This window comes from Elaeis guineensis, chromosome 7 (genome assembly GCF_000442705.2).
Source record: "Elaeis guineensis isolate ETL-2024a chromosome 7, EG11, whole genome shotgun sequence".
In the NCBI taxonomy this organism is placed as follows: Eukaryota; Viridiplantae; Streptophyta; class Magnoliopsida; order Arecales; family Arecaceae; genus Elaeis; species Elaeis guineensis.
Genome location: NC_025999.2, coordinates 15792416 through 15809823, shown reverse-complemented (window position 1 = coordinate 15809823; position 17408 = coordinate 15792416). Strand labels below are relative to the sequence as shown.

The 17408-nt window shown below is 37.5% G+C and overlaps 1 protein-coding gene across 6 annotated transcripts in view; it reads left to right on the top strand.

Annotated features, from left to right (window-relative positions):
- The window catches only part of LOC105032498 (CSC1-like protein At4g02900), a 120055-nt gene extending 107731 nt beyond the window's left edge, over nucleotides 1-12324 (top strand). For 4 of the 6 annotated variants that reach the window (XM_073261188.1, XM_073261189.1, XM_073261190.1 and 1 more), the window contains 2 exons: nucleotides 10992-11225; nucleotides 11875-12324. In XM_073261188.1, the coding sequence (XP_073117289.1) occupies nucleotides 10992-11225; nucleotides 11875-12108 (468 nt within the window). In that variant the 3' untranslated portion in view covers nucleotides 12109-12324. The remainder of the gene's footprint in view (nucleotides 1-10991; nucleotides 11226-11874) is intronic. The other 2 variants (XM_073261193.1, XM_010906956.4) reach the window with 2 other exon arrangements.
- The last annotated feature ends 5084 nt before the right edge of the window (nucleotides 12325-17408 follow it).

The following is a 17408-nucleotide window of genomic DNA, read 5'->3' as shown; positions in this document are numbered from 1 at the left end:
TACTTTATGTCAAAAAAGAAAAAAAAAAAGAAAAACAATTTTGGAGTTTCTCTTGTATTATTTACCTGTTCTCAAACTCATGATCCATCATTTAAGCCACCCTTGGTTTGATAATCACAATTCACAACCATAAATGTCCTCTTATTTAATCAGATTATTGGCAAGCATGTGAAATATTGAAGGTTATTGTGTTTGTTGAGTCCTTGAACAGTAAATATTGCGCAGCACATGTATGAAATCACAAATTTGTATATGCATAAAATAAAAGCTACATAAATGCATGCTTACATGCATATGTATATGTGTATCTGCATGTACTTGCATAGCCACATGGACTTGCAAATTAAGCTGATTTAGTTTAGATCATGGATGATCCAGGTCCAGTTTGTCAAGCAAAACCTGATCAAACAATGTAGCAAATCACTTAAAGTTTAACCAAAATGTGGATCTTCAAAAAATGGATATTTGATTTGACATCTGGGGGCAATCTAGTGCGATGTAATTCCACGCCCACATCTCTTCTTCCATCCAAGGTCTGAAATGCTAAGGATTGATCATACGCTAATAAAGGGCAGGCAGGGCACACATTATATCGAGGATTGTGCTGAGAGAGCATCGATGGGTGCACACACACTTTAACCACCCTTTGTATGGCATTGTTTGGCCTTCAAATTCTGGTTTAACATTTTTTTTTCATGACATTTTCTTATTTCAGTGCTATGTTTTTGTCAGAAAGGTTGGAGCATTGAATTAACTTGGTCATTGTTTTTGTGCATGTTGAAGTTAGAAACATGCATATTTATCTCATAAATAACACAACAAGAAAACTAAGATACATGTAACATTTAGAAGTTTATATTAGCATTTGAAAAATAATTAGGGTTACTAATAATCATAGGTCCAATATACAAGAAGCATACCAACATTTACATCTAGTGGACTGATGTACATGAAAGAAGTCTAGAAGTAACAATGACTATTTGATTAGTAAACAAAAGAAAATGGGTAATTTATAACAATTAGTGGGAAAATATAAGACCTTCTTTGTCCTATTGTTGATTTTGATGCAACTAGTAAAGATGAAAATGAAATACTTGATTCATTTAAAAATTCTTCTGGATATTCTATCATTTAAAATGAATTTTACAATAGTAAATGGGGTCTCAGTTGTGTGATATCACTTTGTTATTTATCTTACCAAGATTGATAAGGTTTTAGAACAATAGTATCTGATAACTAAACTTTTGTTTCTCGAACAACAAGAATATTCAACTACTATTACTTATATTCTGCTTTCAAATAATCATGAGAGCTGCTAGTATATTGTGCTTTAGTCGATTGGAGGGGTTTATCTTGTTCCATGTTTGAATGTCCGAATAAGTCATTTTGTTATGATGAAGACTAAGACTTTAACAAGTCACTTGTTTAAGGGTTTTTATCTTTGTATGTGCTTGTGTTGAACTCATTGTTGGAATATGAGAATCTTATTTATTTGTTATATTCTTTAATGATTTCATTCTTTATGATGTTAGATTTTTCCTTCAAAGTTGTCTTTCCCTTTTTCTCTTGGAGACTAAAGTTGACTTAAAGATTTTTTTCTCTATATAACTAGTTGCCATTTATCTAGATTTTCTATGTTTTTTTTAATCTTCAAGAGAACTTGTATCTGTTAGTACTATATCATTTAAGTAATAGAGATGGTGTCTTTGAATTGATTCTTTATTTTGAAAAAGGTGTTTAACTGATTGAGTATTTAATGGATTTAAGCTCATTTTGAAGGCTTTATAATTGATTACTAACATTTCCCTTTTTCTCCTTTCTTTTCCACCTTCAAATGATGGAAAATGAATAACAATAGGGTGTGTAGAGGGGTAAAAAAAGAGTGCGTGAATCTTTTCCCATAACCATTGGCAGCCCATAAATAGGCCTTACAATGGATTTGTTGTACTGCAGGTACAACATAAGGATGGTGCAGTCTATTTGGCCTAAAACATGGACTGGCCCATATCAAGAAAGAAAAAAAAAAAAAACAATAATAAACACTTATTCTAATAGGATAAAATAGGCATCACCAAAGGTATTCAGGCGCACAACTTGGCTTGAGAGCTAGTGCCATTGGCTTAGGGTGAGCCAGCCTTAATAACCACTCTCTTTGGGTTAGGTGCTTTGAGTGATTTTTGCTTGTATTGACCCTCCTTGTATGTATCGATATGTACCAAACCTTAAGCTGAGGTATGCTTGCTGATGACTTGGAGTTACGAACAACTCAGTCCCACCTCCTTTGCAGCTCCAGTCCTACCTCTCTAGCTCTCTGTAATTGTTCTCCCTTTAACCTAGCAACCTAAGTTTGCTATAACCTTCTTGGAGATCTAATCCTGGAAACTCATTGACTAGAGAAAGGGTTAAGAGTAAGGGAAAGGGAAAGAGGGGTGTCATAAAGGGATATATGGGGGGCCTAGAGAGAGGGCATTCTAAAGGATATCCCCCCACCTCTTTTTGTGATGAAAAGGGAGGAAAAATCCACCTAAATTTATTAAGAAAAAAGATTACAAGAAAAGAACAGTAAGAGAAGCCCCCAACTTTCCATTAAAAATGAAAATTAAAATTCAACTTCTCCCCAATATCCCATCAATATTTGAAAATTCAAACCTTCCCCCATACAAACAAAATAATGCCTTTTGAAATTTGAATTTCAAAATCGAGAAGCTTCCATCTTGCCACCATCGAAAGAGAATGTAGGAGAGAAAGAAGCAATCAGTTAGTCTGCGACAACCTTATTAGGACCTAGATGTTGTCGAGAGAAGGGGAGGAAGAGAAGAGGCCCGTTAGCCATCCAATACTGGGAAACGGAAGAGAGGAGGAAGGGAGAAGCCATTTTTCTATCTCGAGGCTAGAAGGGGATGAAGGAAGAAAGAGGAAGGAACATCCTTGAGGTCAAAGGAAGGAAGGAGCAAGCAAGAGAGAGAGCATACCAAAGGGGATAGATCTAGCATCAAAATGAGAAGAGAGAGAAGGAAGATCAAAAATGGAATTCGACGACTGACCTACTATTAAGGAAGGCTGATAGCAACCTGCACAAAGGGTCCGATAGCAAAAAGAGGGGGATAGGCTCAACCAGGGGAGAGACTCCGACAGTAAAGATAGAGGGAGAGGGAGGGGCGAGGGAGAGGAAGCCAACTCAGCTTGGCCCACTGCCAAGAAGGGCCGATGAATAGAAAAAAGGAGAGGATGGGGGAAGTAGCTTGGCTCTTAGCCTAAAATGAGCCCACCACCAAAAAGGGTTGGTGAAAAGGGAGAAAGAGAGGGTGGGGGGAGGGGGGAGAGAGATAACAAGGGAGACGGGGAGGGAGGTAGAGAGGGACAAAGAGAGAAAGAGAGAGAGAGGAAGGCAAAAGATAGGGGTCCTACAGTAATTGCCAAAGATACGAATTAATCAAACTTGGTCATTGTCTTGCTGAAATCCTCGTTATAGGTTGACATGATAATCTAACATTGTAAGAAAGAGGCTCATAGGGTGTGAAGTAAGGTGTTAGGGGCTCCACCTTCATTTGGGTCTTTGGAGTTTGATTCCTAGGTAGCTCTGATGCTAGTGTAAGAGATGGCCGGTCGTAGAAATAAGGTGGTGGAAGCAAAGAAAAAAGAGGAAGGGGGTGGAGGATGACATGGTGGTGCATGTTTGGAGAGAGATAAATGGAGAAAGATCTTTACTTGTGCCTCCTCTTAAGCAACATCGATGCTAGTGCAGGAGACTATGGCGTGGCAAAGATGAGGTGGGAGAAGAGGAAGATGGAGAAGGATGACATGGTTGCACTAATAAGGAGAGAGAAATCTTAGCTTGGGCCTCCTTTGAAGCAAAATTGGTGTCAATATAGGAGGCAACAGGGTAGTAGAGATGGGAGGGGTAAGAGGATGAAGAAAAGGAGGAATGAGGAGGACAACTGTTATAGCCCAAACCAAGCCCAATCCAGCAGACCCAAGCCCAAAAAAAAAAAAAAAAGAAACAGAGGAAAATCGAGAAGAAGACTCCCGATAGGAGTCTTCTTCTCGGGCGAGATCCGGGCGAGATCCGGAATCCTAGGACCTCTCGGAGTCCTAGGGTCCTCTATAAGAAGACCCCCTCTTCCTAGAGACCGAACATCGGCCTCCTCCCTCTCTCTTTCTCTCCGTCTTTCTCGATCGAAGCCGCGGACACCGTTCGGTTTCTCGCCGTGATTGCTCGCCGGTGAGGTCACCGGAGGTCGGGGTGAGTCTTCCTTTCCTTTCTCTCTTCCTTCCCTTTCTTCCCGTACCTTTGCTTGAGGCTGCCGGCGACGGGTGTCGCCGATTTTCGGTCGGAAAAGAGACCCGTTTCGGTCTCTTTTCCCTTGGATTTTTCCGACGCCGGCGATCGAAATCGATCGCCGGCCATGCTCCTCCGTGACTGGGGGAGTGGCCCCCCTCTGCCGCCGGCCTCCGCCGTGGCGGCCGCGGCCCGAACGGTCGGTCAAGGTCGGAGAACCGCCGTCCCCTGTTCGGCCTGGAAGGACCCGAGAGAAGAAGAAGAAAAAAAAAGAAGAAAAAGAGAAAAAGAAAAGAAAAAGAAGAAAAAGAAGAAAAGAAAAGAAAAGAAAAAGAAGAAAAAGAGAAAAGAAAAGAAAAGAAAAGAAAATATAATAATAATAATAACAAAAAATATATATATATATACTTATATATATATATATAAATAAATGAACAAATAAATAAATAAATAAATAAGAAAATAATAATAAAAAAAATGATGAGAGAGAGAGTTTCTCTCTCTTCTCTCTCTTCTTTCAGTTTGAACCCTGACTTTCTCTCTTTGGAATTGGACTTTCTCTCTCTACTTTCTCTCTCTAATTTCTCTCTCTAGGTTTTTTCTCTCTCTTGATGGATTTCTCTCTCTAAAGTTATTCCTCTAGGATTAGCGTAGTGGAAGGCTTCATCTGATGATTTTGATCGAGTTTAGGGAAGAGTCTGATTTTAAGTGAGGTTTTGATTTTGGGATTTGTTAGATTTAATTTTGAATTAAAATTAATGTAAAAATATAATTTTGGATAATAGGCACAGAAGAATCTCCTAGAAGTTAGTCGATCTGTTCATTCAGTGCTCCGTGAAAAGTAAGTAATGAATCATCTTCTCGAGATATTCCATATTTATTCTGAAAATAAATAATTATTCTCTGAAATTATGCATGATTTATGAAATTATGTTTTGAAAGAAAAGTGCTTTTGAAATATTATGGTACGTCGATTTATGCACATGTTCAGTGAAAAAAATTATGATATATTATGGTACAAAGTATTTTGATACAGATCGGATTTATGCTCTCAGCCTAACTATGTTTCAGTGGGCCCCGTCAATGGGGATATACGTTGGTACTCAGTGGACCCTGCCAGTAGGGGTTGTGCGCTGGTATTTGTGGACCCTGCCAGTGGGGGTTGTGCGCTGGTGTTTGTGGACCCCGCCAGTGGGGGTTGTGCGCTGGTATTCTGTGGACCCCGCCAGTGGGGGTTAAACGTTGGTCATAGTCAAGGCTGTTGAGTTACGAGTGTTTTGAATCGAATCGGATTTATGATTATATTATATGTAAATATTTAAAAATATTGGATCTGCATTAAATCAGCATGAAATATACTCTTATGTTTATTTGCAGCATTATTCTTGAAAATTATATAATATCTGAATTATCTAGTTGAGATATTTGTTACTTACTGGGCTGTCTAGCTCATTACCTTTCTTTCTATTTTTCAGATTCAGATAATTAATTTCGAGCGTGGGACGAAATATTGGGACAGCTTTTAGAAGCGAGATTAGCATTGTCAACTTCATTGAATTTAGATCTATTGTTTTTATTTTTTTAGCAAAAAAAATTTTATTGGATGTAAGACATTTGATTTAATTACTTGAATTACAGTTGAATAATAATTATTTGAATTTATTCCGTTATGATGCATTGATATCGTGATGAGATGCCTTGCATGCTTATGGAGAGAGTTCTTCATGAGTATGCAGCGGTTGCCATAATCCTCGATTCACAATCTCGGGTCGGGGGCGTGACAATTAATATGGTATCAGAGCATAAGTGGATAAATTATGACACATAGAATTTGACATAGTATGAGTGTAGGTGGGTAAACATTAGGAATATTGGGATGTTAAAGTATGAGCATCATAATAAATCTATCAAATAGATAAATGAATCTAATAAGGTTTTACTACTACAAGGTTACCATGCCTCCCCGTATAATGACAAGAACTACTCAAGGAATTGCAAGAGAGACATCACAACCACGGGATGGTAGCACTCCCCATCTGATCAGGGGCACCCCTCAGGAGGAGGGAGTCGTAGATCCTAATGGGAGTGCTTCGAGAGCACGTCAAGAACCAGATATGGCTCAGTTAATGCAGACCCTAATCAGGATGGTACAAGTACAACAACAAATACAACAGCAAATGCTTGAACAACAGCAGATACAACGAGATACACAACAACATCAGCATCCACCACCACAACATGGAGAGCAACCAGTACAACGGAACAATATTTCAGAATTTAAAAAGCTTGCTCCTCCAGCTTTCAAGGGGACTACTGAACCTTTGGAGGCTGATAACTGGATAATGGAGATGGAGAAGGCCTTCGCTGTCCAAGAGTGTCTTGATGAAGAAAAGATTCGATATGCAGTTTATTTACTACAAGGAGAAGCATACAACTGGTGTCAGTGACTACAGCGCAAGTATGAACAAGACGGCGAAATACTTACCTGGGAAAGATTTCGAATTGCATTCTATGATCAGTATTTTCCTCGGAGTATAAAGATCTAGAAAGAGCAAGAGTTTATTTATTTGAAGCAAAAGGGTATGAGTGTGACTGAATATGAAGCAAAATTTACAGAGTTAGCAAAATTTGCTCCGAGATTAGTGGATGGTGAGCAAGAACGTGTTCACAAGTTTGAGATGGGACTGAGAACTGAAATTCGAAAACAAGTGGTTCCATATGAATTGACAACTTATGCAGATGTGGTAAACAAAGCACTGATAATTGAAAGAGAAGTCAATGAAGAACGTATGGAAAGGGAAAGAAAACAAAGAAAGAGAGCAAAATCAAATGATACACAAGGGCAGAATAATAAAAACATCAAAAGATCAGCTAAGGGAGCAGTAGACAATAAGACTCAACAGATTGATGGTAAGCCGTGCTCCAGATGTGGCAAAAATCATGCAGACAAGGATTGCTATTGGAATACAGGTACTTGTTTCAAATGTGGTCAGATGGATCATAAAATTGCTAGCTGCCCGCTAAATATAAAAAATCAAGTTGGTCAAAGAATTTATGAAGGACAACATAAGGGTGGGGGACAGATTTCTAAAATCCAGGGAAGAATGTATGCGCTTACTCGACAGAATGCACAGGCTTCCAATACAATGGTGACAGGTATGAAAAATTTCGAGGACGAAATTTCTTTTTAAGGGGTGAAGAATGTTATAGCCCAAACCAAGCCCAATCCAACAGACCCAAGCCCAAAAAAAAAAAAAAAAAAAAGAAACAGAGGAAAATCGGGAAGAAGACTCCCGATAGGAGTCTTCTTTTCCGGCGAGATCCGGGCGAGATCGGGAATCCTAGGACCTCTCGGAGTCCTAGGGTCCTCTATAAGAAGACCCCCTCTTCCTAAAGACCGAACATCGGCCTCCTCCCTCTCTCTTTCTCTCCGTCTTTCTCGATCGAAGCCGCGGACACCGTTCGGTTTCTCGCCGTGATTGCTCGCCGGTGAGGTCACCGGAGGTCGGGGTGAGTCTTCCTTTCCTTCCTCTCTTCCTTCCCTTTCTTCCCGTACCTTTGCTTGAGGCTATCGGCGACGGGTGTCGCCGATTTTCGGTCGAAAAAGAGACCCCTGTTTCGATCTCTTTTCCCTTGGATTTTTCCGGCGCCGGCGATCGAAATCGATCGCCGGTCGTGCTCCTCCGTGACCGGGGGAGTGGCCCCCCTCTGTCGCCGGCCTCCGTCGTGGCGGCCGCGGCCCGAACGGCCGGTCAAGGCCGGAGAACCGCCGTCCCCTGTTCGGCCTGGAAGGACCCGAGAGAAGAAGGAAAAAAAAAAGAAGAAAAAGAGAAAGAAAAGAAAAAGAAAAGAAAAAGAAGAAAAAGAAGAAAAGAAAAGAAAAGAAAAAGAAGAAAAAGAGAAAAGAAAAGAAAAGAAAATAATAATAATAATAATAATAACAATATATATATATATACTTATATATATATATAAATAAATGAACAAATAAATAAGAAAATAATAATAATAAAAAAATGATGAGAGAGAGAGTTTCTCTCTCTTCTCTCTCTTCTTTCAGTCTGAACCCTGACTTTCTCTCTCTGGAATTGGACTTTCTCTCTCTACCTTTTCTCTCTAGAATTTTCTCTCTCTAGGTTGTTTCTCTCTCTTGATGGATTTTTCTCTCTCTAAAGTTATTCCTCTAGGATTAGCGTAGTGGAAGGCTTCATCTGATGATTTTGATCGAGTTTAGGGAAGAATCTGATTTTAAGTGAGGTTTTGATTTTGGGATTTGTTAGATTTAATTTTGAATTAAAATTAATGTAAAAATATAATTTTGGATAATAAGCACGGAAGAATCTCTTAGAAGTTAGTCGATCTGTTCATTCAGTGCTCCGTGAAAAGTAATTAATGAATCATCTTCTCGAGATATTCCATATTTATTCTGAAAATAAATAATTATTCTCTGAAATTATGCATGATTTATGAAATTATGTTTTGAAAGAAAAGTGCTTTTGAAATATTATGGTACGTCGATTTATGCACATGTTCAGTGAAAAAAATTATGATATATTATGGTACAAAGTGTTTTGATACAGATCGGATTTATGCTCTCAGCCTAACTATGTTTCAGTGGGCCCCGCCAATGGAGATTATACGTTGGTACTCAGTGGACCCTGTCAGTGGGGGTTGTGCGCTGGTATTTGTGGACCCTGCCAGTGGGGGTTGTGCGCTGGTGTTTGTGGACCCCGCCAGTGGGGGTTGTGCGCAGAAATTCTGTGGACCCCGCCAATGGGGGTTAAACGTTGGTCATAGTCAAGGCTGTTGAGTTACGAGTGTTTTGAATCGAATCGGATTTATGATTATATTATATGTGAATATTTGAAAATATTGGATCTGCATTAAATCAGCATGAAATATACTCTTATGTTTATTTGCAGCATTATTCTTGAAAATTATATAATATCTGAATTATCTAGTTGAGATATTTGTTACTTACTGGGCTGTCTAGCTCATTACCTTTCTTTCTATTTTTCAGATTCAGATAATTAATTTCGAGCGTGGGACGAAATATTGGGACAGAGCTTTTAGAAGCGAGATTAGCATTGTCAACTTCATTGAATTTAGATCTATTGTTTTTATTTTTTTAGCAAAAAAAATTTTATTGGATGTAAGACATTTGATTTAATTACTTGAATTACAGTTGAATAATAATTATTTGAATTTATTCCGCTGTGATGCATTGATATCGTGATGAGATGCCTTGCATGCTTATGGAGAGAGTTCTTCATGAATATGCGGCGGTTGCCATGATCCTCGATTCACAATCTCGGGTCGGGGGCGTGACAACAACATTGCAGAGATGCAATGAGAAGAGAGAGGAGTGGAAGGGGAGCATAAGGTTCTATGGCCTCTTGCAGGGGTTAATAGGTTTTGATGGTAGAGGGAGAGAGTAGATAGATGAGGAATAGAGGAGTCAGTTTAGTTTTGGACGAGAAATAGAGGATTGGGAGTTGGTGATAATTAGCTCTCTGGTCAAGTTTTCTCAAACATGAGCTAGTTTAGGTAAGGCGAGTGTCAGAGAGGAGTATAAGATGAGTTGAAGTGCTAGTCATTGTTGATCTATACAATCTTTAGTTATGAGTTCGTGGGAGAAGATAAAATGATTATTAAAATAATTTTAACTGATTCTTCTAATTGACTAGTAGTTATAAAGATTGATTAATTAATAAAATAGCATTTATATGGAATTTATGTTTAAATATATTTTAACTTAAGCCTAATAAATATAAAAATTCTTAAGTGATATAGAAGTCTCATACAATGACTTTAATTTCATTTCTTAGATGCTTCTCTTTATCATGAGAAGTATCTTCTACAAAATACTTTAATGATTGTTGAAACCATGGTATATGATACGAGACCAAACTGCCTAGTTTTAGTTGGTATTTTATGTATTGGCCACAGACCAGGATAGTTTGTGGTCTTGGTATATAATGGGAGTTGAACTGCCCAATTCCTCTCCTTGAAATCGAGTGGTTCTAGGTGGTTCCGGGCTAGTTTGTGGCCGTTCAGGCTAGTTTGCCCATGATTCAGCCCCGAGGGGTTCTGGGTACCACTAAAATTGGCTAGTAAAGTATGCACTATGTGGTACAACAGTAGATTAATCATTTTATGTTTATTTTTTGTCAGCTGAGGACATTATGAACTTAATATATGGCAATCTTCCATGTACTACATCAAAGTTTTATGTGGTGGTGAGGGCTGCCAGATTGGATGGTGGGAAACTTTTTTTCCTTGATAAAAGGTGGGAAAATTCGGTCAGGTCAGCACATCAGTAAGCTGTTTAAATACTAATCATAGAACAGTGGTCATGTAAAGAAAAGGAGTTGACATCGATACTGCAACTTTTCTTTGTGGTTAGAAGGAAGAGATGCATTCTAATTGAAAACTGATTGTTGTCTGCTTTGATTCCAAAGTCATCTTTGCGCTGATTCTCAAAACTCTTTTCAATAAATTATGAATTGTAGATATAGTCATTGAATAACTCAACTGTTTTATTGTTCATATTGTTCTTCGCATGCTTCTTTTGCTTCATTACAGCACTTGACACTTGATTACCACCTACAAGAACATGGCTTACACTGATGATGATTATACTGGGTCTTAATTTTGTGTTTTTTATCTTTTCCACTATTGTTTGCTCATTTCTCTTGTTTCCTGCTGCAAGATCATAAATGTATATGACCAAGAATATGAGAGTGGGGCGGCATTTTGGCCAGATGTACACAGACGGTTGGTTATCGCAATGATAATATCACAGCTTACACTTATGGGCTTGATGTCTACAAAAGACCCTAAACATGCTACACCAGTACTTATTGCTCTTCCTATATTGACCATATGGTTTCATAAATATTGCAAGAGTCGATTTGAGCCCGCTTTTGTGAAATTTCCACTACAGGTATTTCTAAGTCCATAATTTACAATAACTCTTTTGAAATAACAAACATCCATGGTAGGAGGGAGATTTTATTAAATCAAGAAAGAGGATACCCCCCGAGCGGGGGGGTGGGGGGGGGTGGGGGAGGGTGGGTGCTGTTATGATTCTTGCTTGTCAGAAAATTTATGCCACACTCATGGAACCTTAAGTGTCCTGAATCAAGCACAAATGCAAGAGCCACTTATTAAATGTGAAGCTCCATTACAAAATCATCTGAAATTAAAAACACCCGATTTATCCAAGAAAACTACTTCATTCTGTGGGGAAGATCTATATCTTTAGAAGTTTGATTCGTTTCACTATGAAAATTTTGATTAGTTATTTTTGTCAGAAACTAGATTGTACATTCAATTGAGGAATAAAAGAACTTCATTCAGCTTCCCTTCGCTTGACAATCTGATACTTCACACAGAAGCATGCAGATGAATTATCATAAAATCTATGACCCGAATTTGTTACATTACCAAAACATTAGTTTAATGACCTTATAACTTAAATTGTTCTATAGAAGATTGCTTTTTATTTAATCCAGCATGTTAGTTTTATGTTTAAGCTAGAATACGACACAATAAAGTGGTTTTTGAATTTGTATAGTAATCTCGTTTTGCAGGATGCAGTGGTGAAGGACACGCTAGAGCGGGCTACGGATCCAAACCTAAATTTGAGAAGTTACCTCCAAGATGCATACGTTCACCCAGTCTTTCATAGCAAAGATACTGAACAGCCAGTAGCCATTGATGAGGAAGAAAACAACCCACTTGTGCCTACCAAACGGAATTCTAATAGGAGTACGCCTGGAGGAAGCAAATATGGTTCTGAAGTTGGGTCTGAGACTGAATATTAAGAATCAACTTGTCACACCTTATGTTGTAGTCATATTCTCTTCTAGGACCTGTTATTTGACTTCATTGAATGGTTCTGTAAAAGAACAAAAGCTCTTATAAATGTACAACTAGAGAATGTAAGCAAAACCCTGATATCAGCATCAAAATTGATTCTGGAATTGCTTGTCCTCATAAATGCTTTTGAGCTAAAATCCAGTGAGATCTGGTTATGCTTATTTCAGTTTATGCAACTCTATTGCAATGGTCTTACAAATAATATTTTCAAGCCAATTCCTGCATTCTCAATTCACTAATATGCTTGTTGAATTATGCATGGCTTAACCGGTTTTATTTGGTCATGCTAACCAAAATAAATGGTTTATTCTGTTCAAAAAGGGAACTGAATGCATGTTGAAACTCATCTCTAAAGTGTTATAACTTGCCAGCCTAACCTGGTCTGACAAAATAAATAGACTCAACAGTGCATTTTATGTTGTGTGACCTAACCAAAACAATAGCCAACACAGTGTTGTTGATCTGTCATGTTCCAGCAAAATGTGTGCAGTCTTTGCTTCTAAACACCCATAGCTCAGAATATCATTCAGCATCATGATTGTCTCTTATTTCTGTTTGAAGAATAAGCAACAGAAAAACTTATGGTTTGTAGTTAAGTACTATTAGTTTGAATCTTCCAATTTATGATGACAACAACTATGCTAAAACTAAATCTTTACATCTCTGATCACCTCCAAATACCCTTGTCTAGTTTTCTTTGAATTTTATCCTGCTAAATCTGCTTCTAAGTGGGGGAATCATCCATTCTAAAGCAGGTTGGTAACTTATTGGATCCCTCAGGAACAGATATTGTTTATACAAGCACATGATGAACTTCCAGGGCAAAATAACTCTTAAAAGTTGGCAACAAGCTGTGTCATCCAATTTAAAAGAAATAGATAATGCATAAAAGACAGCATGACAATTTCCCCACTCCTTTTCAGACTTAAAGTGAACTTCATTGGAAATTTTGAGTCTTCTAGCCACTCTGTAAACTGGAAGTGGTGGATTTAGGGAATTTCAGTTCAACATTCAAAGTATATACGAAGGTAACAGTTGAACGTTTAATTTACAAGAGCGTCTTGAACTGCTTTGTCACATTAGTGTCATAAACAAGTTAATTAATAATAAACAACCATTATATATAAAAAAAAAAAAAATAAAAGAGGGAAGGAAGAAGTTAATAATTGTAGCAGCCTCATATTTAGCTAGAAGTGTCATGGCCTATTAACCTCTCTACTAGTGCATGTGGCTTGCAATTCTTGGCACCCTTCAAATAGAATTCGTGTAGAGTGGTGTCAATCTAATTCTATTAACAATTTACTCTGGGCCGTTCAATGCATTTAATTGGAGAAAAGGATTCCGACTCTCTATAATCCTATCTCATCCTTCACTACATAACGATGGGCAAGGTTCTTTTATTTCCCATTTGAAAAGGATATGGGCACCATTTTGAGAGAATCTAGTGCAAGGAAAGAGCTCCAATGAAGTCTATTTTAGCACGATAATCTTTCATTTTTCTCCTTGAGTTTGATGTGAAAAATCTGCATTATCCGGTATAATCTGCACACATATATATATGCGCATGCATATGTATTGGCATATGTATATGTATGTGTATTTATATATTCTATATATTTGTGTATGTGTATTTATGTATATATATATGTGTGTGTATGAGCCAAGCTAATATGTGATTCCTACACAACAACCTGTTGTGGATAAGTGCTCAACTCAACATGTGAGGTATTGTTTATTCTGATCTATAGGTCTCACAGTTTTGTCCTTTAAAAAATACCTCACATGAGAAAGATGATCCTCTTCTTATAAGTACGAGTCTTTTTTGACTAACAACCGATGTGGAACTATTGGTATTCTCCACATTATTAGAACCACAACACAACTCATAAAAGATTGGTTCTGGTTAGATAACCGAGGGCCCGGCATTGAGATCCAAGTCATTGGCTGTGTTTTACTATCTTGAAATTGCTTCTTATCCAAAAATCTAGTGATTTGAAATTGTCTAGTCTATTAATCACTTATGCATCCAATTGTCGAGAAAGGATAATTTAAATAAAATGAATAATATATATTTTTTGACTTTTAGTACAAGATGCAGGAACGAAGAATCTTCAAATTATATGATTTTTTGACGATGAGTAGTTTAAAAATAATAGATCACATTTAATAGCTTGTATCATTAATGCCAAGCTTCCGATCATAGATCAAAGTAGGCCTTATTAGGTAATTACGAGGGCGCCGACGTGTTGTCTAAATATAAGTTATATGACCACCGGAGACTAGGGATCTTCCAGTCGTACATCCTTTTAATACATCGTAGAGCTAATTTATAGATGCCTATGCAAGTGCTCTGATAAGGTTGATTTTCATTGGACGACCAGGGGGTGGCACTCATGATCTGTGCATTAGCTGGGATCTACTATTTTTTGACAGCACACCATCAAAAAAGTCCTACAATTTGAAGATTCCTAGCCAATAAACCATTTATGCATCTTGATATGCCTCGAAGCCATACTAACTGACATGACCGGCATTGAAGGTGCATAAGACATTGGAATTCTTTCCAACTGGTGTCTCAGCCTATGATCACACTTAGTTAATCCGTATGGGCGAGACATGCCAGTGTAATGCATAGGCGCGACATGCTCGCGTAATGCATGGGTGTGATGCATGGACCATTACTAGGTAATTACGGTGTACGCCCATCTTACTTGGCAACGGACACCGAACCCTCATCTATATAAACGGTGTCAGGAGACCTCCAAGTATGTTTTCTTGACTCATTACTTGCATATTGCTACTTTTCTACTAAAATTTTCATCGTCTTTCTGGGATCTCTGCTTAACTTAGATATCAAAAGGTCCCCCATCAGATACACTTTGATAAGTGAACTTTCTTTCTTTATTCTAAATCGAACAGCCGGCATTAGAGTTTTCATCCAAGTATAGCCACAGCCATCCAGGTCACATTCTTCAGCTCGAAAACTCGCCGCGAACCCAAGCTGACTTTGCTGATCTAAATATGATCCTCGCCAACCTTACCAACTTGGTACCAAGCAATTGTGCTGGATTTCAACGGCAACACATCTGGAAGTCAAAAATATATAGTTTAAATAACATGAAACCATACATATTTTTTGACTATTGGATGCCTAAGCTATGCTAATTTAATTGTTTGAGTAACATGTTTTTTGGCCTTGAAACCTATTGGTCATATAGATGCCCAAAAATGAAGTTAAAGCAAAGATGTATATCCCAATAAGCAAGCAGACAAAAGGTTAAGCTAAAATAAGTAAAATAATGAAAGAACAAGTCAATCCATTGATCAAAAACAAATTTAAATGCTAGCATGAAGATTACGTCAGTCAAAATAAAAAACGGGAAAATGCTTCTCCAATATCATCTCAGCTCGATCAGGCATGCTTCCCCGGGAGGAGATCCCTTGTGGGATTTCCTAACTTGAACTCTTCCTTTAGGCTTTTTTGGATCTCAAATGAGGTTGCTCCTTGGATTGGGTTATAGGAAGGAGACTAATTTGTTCTAAGCTACGGTTCTACGAGTTATGAGAAGCAGAATATCTTTCAAGTTGAGGGTCTCAATTCTCTCCTCCAAGGATATACTTATAGATGAGCGAGGAATCAGTCATAAAATTTGAATATTTTTTTGGATTAAAATAAGTTCAGATGATCCTAAGTAGCATCCATGGATTGATTAAAAGAAAGAGCCAAGGATCAAGGACTTGGTTCAATGGCTTCGATGCTCTCTTCATGCAGGCCGAAAATGCTCAACCCCATGCTTATGCAACACTAGATTCTATTACAATAAATTCTATATCAAAGCCTCAAAAGATGGGTACATATGGACAAATATTATCAAAACCGAGAGGGAGCCATCAATACGTCGAAAGCCATGATACAACAAGCTTGGGGACCAAGCTTGCACCCTTCACTATAATAATTCCCAATCTAAAGCTTGATGTAGAAAATAAATGAGGTGGCACTTGACACATAAGTGTTCAATGAGATTAATATTTGCCAATAAGTCAATAATTAGTCAAGTTGTAGTCAGGGCTGAAATTGGATTGAATATTGATTGGATTTTAGTATATTCACATCTATATTTGTTTTATTTGGTGAATAAGATATGGATGTTGATTAGGTGCAAAATTTCATATCTATATTTGTTTCAGACAATTATAGATACATGTTTACAAAAAAAAAAAAATTATAGATACACATCGATGTCAAAAGCATGGATACAAATGCGGATATAATCTAGATAATTAAATTTTGTAACCATAGAATCAAATATATTATTACATGGATGATAAATTAAGTTAATAGTGTGTTAATGTGGTCACCTATTTTTCTTGAAATTTCATGAGTACTATATAAAATTAAATAGGATTACAAATAGAATCAGATATTCAGATATGAATTAGATAATTATTTATTCATATATATATCTATTTTTTTTATGGATGTGGATGCAAATATTAATCGAATACTTAAATTTTTATCCATATCTAGAGAGATTCGGATATGAAAATGGATCTGAATGAATGTTATCCAATCTATTTTCACCTCTAGTTGCAGTCCATGCATATTAGTTGGACTTGAACATGGATTAGAATATTCTTTAATTGCTAATAAGATTACAGACGTCCAGTTTATAAAGTCGAATTCTTTACCTATATCTTGAGCAGCTCATGATAATGCATAGCCCCACCCCTAACTTACATTAAGGGCGGTGCCCTTCATGCACAACTCCCACATCCATTGGCATCCATACATTATCCTGCATTATTGGATATAAAAATCAATAAATATGATACTTAACTTTATATACATATACATATATAGAGATAGACTGAGCTCAAGTCAACCAGATCCTAGTCTAAATCTAGTCACTTATGTGTCCATCCGATGAGGTGGCATGTTAAAAAAATGATGTTAAATGGGATGTTAATAGAGAGAGAGAGCCTTTGCCCTTTGGATGAGGTGAAAGGTTAAAAAAAATGGCATTAAATAAAATGCGGCATAAGGCCACATGCATGCCCGCTTTTGTCCTTGTCCCCTCTCTCTCCATCTCTTCTCCTCTCTGTCTTTTTCAAAATCGATTTCATCTCCCTCCCATCACCTTCTTCTTCTCCTCTCTCTCCTTTTCAAAATCCATCTCATCTCTCTCCCGTCACCTTCTTCTTCTTCTTCCGTGGGTTATAGTAGTTAGAGGATCCCATCTTATAT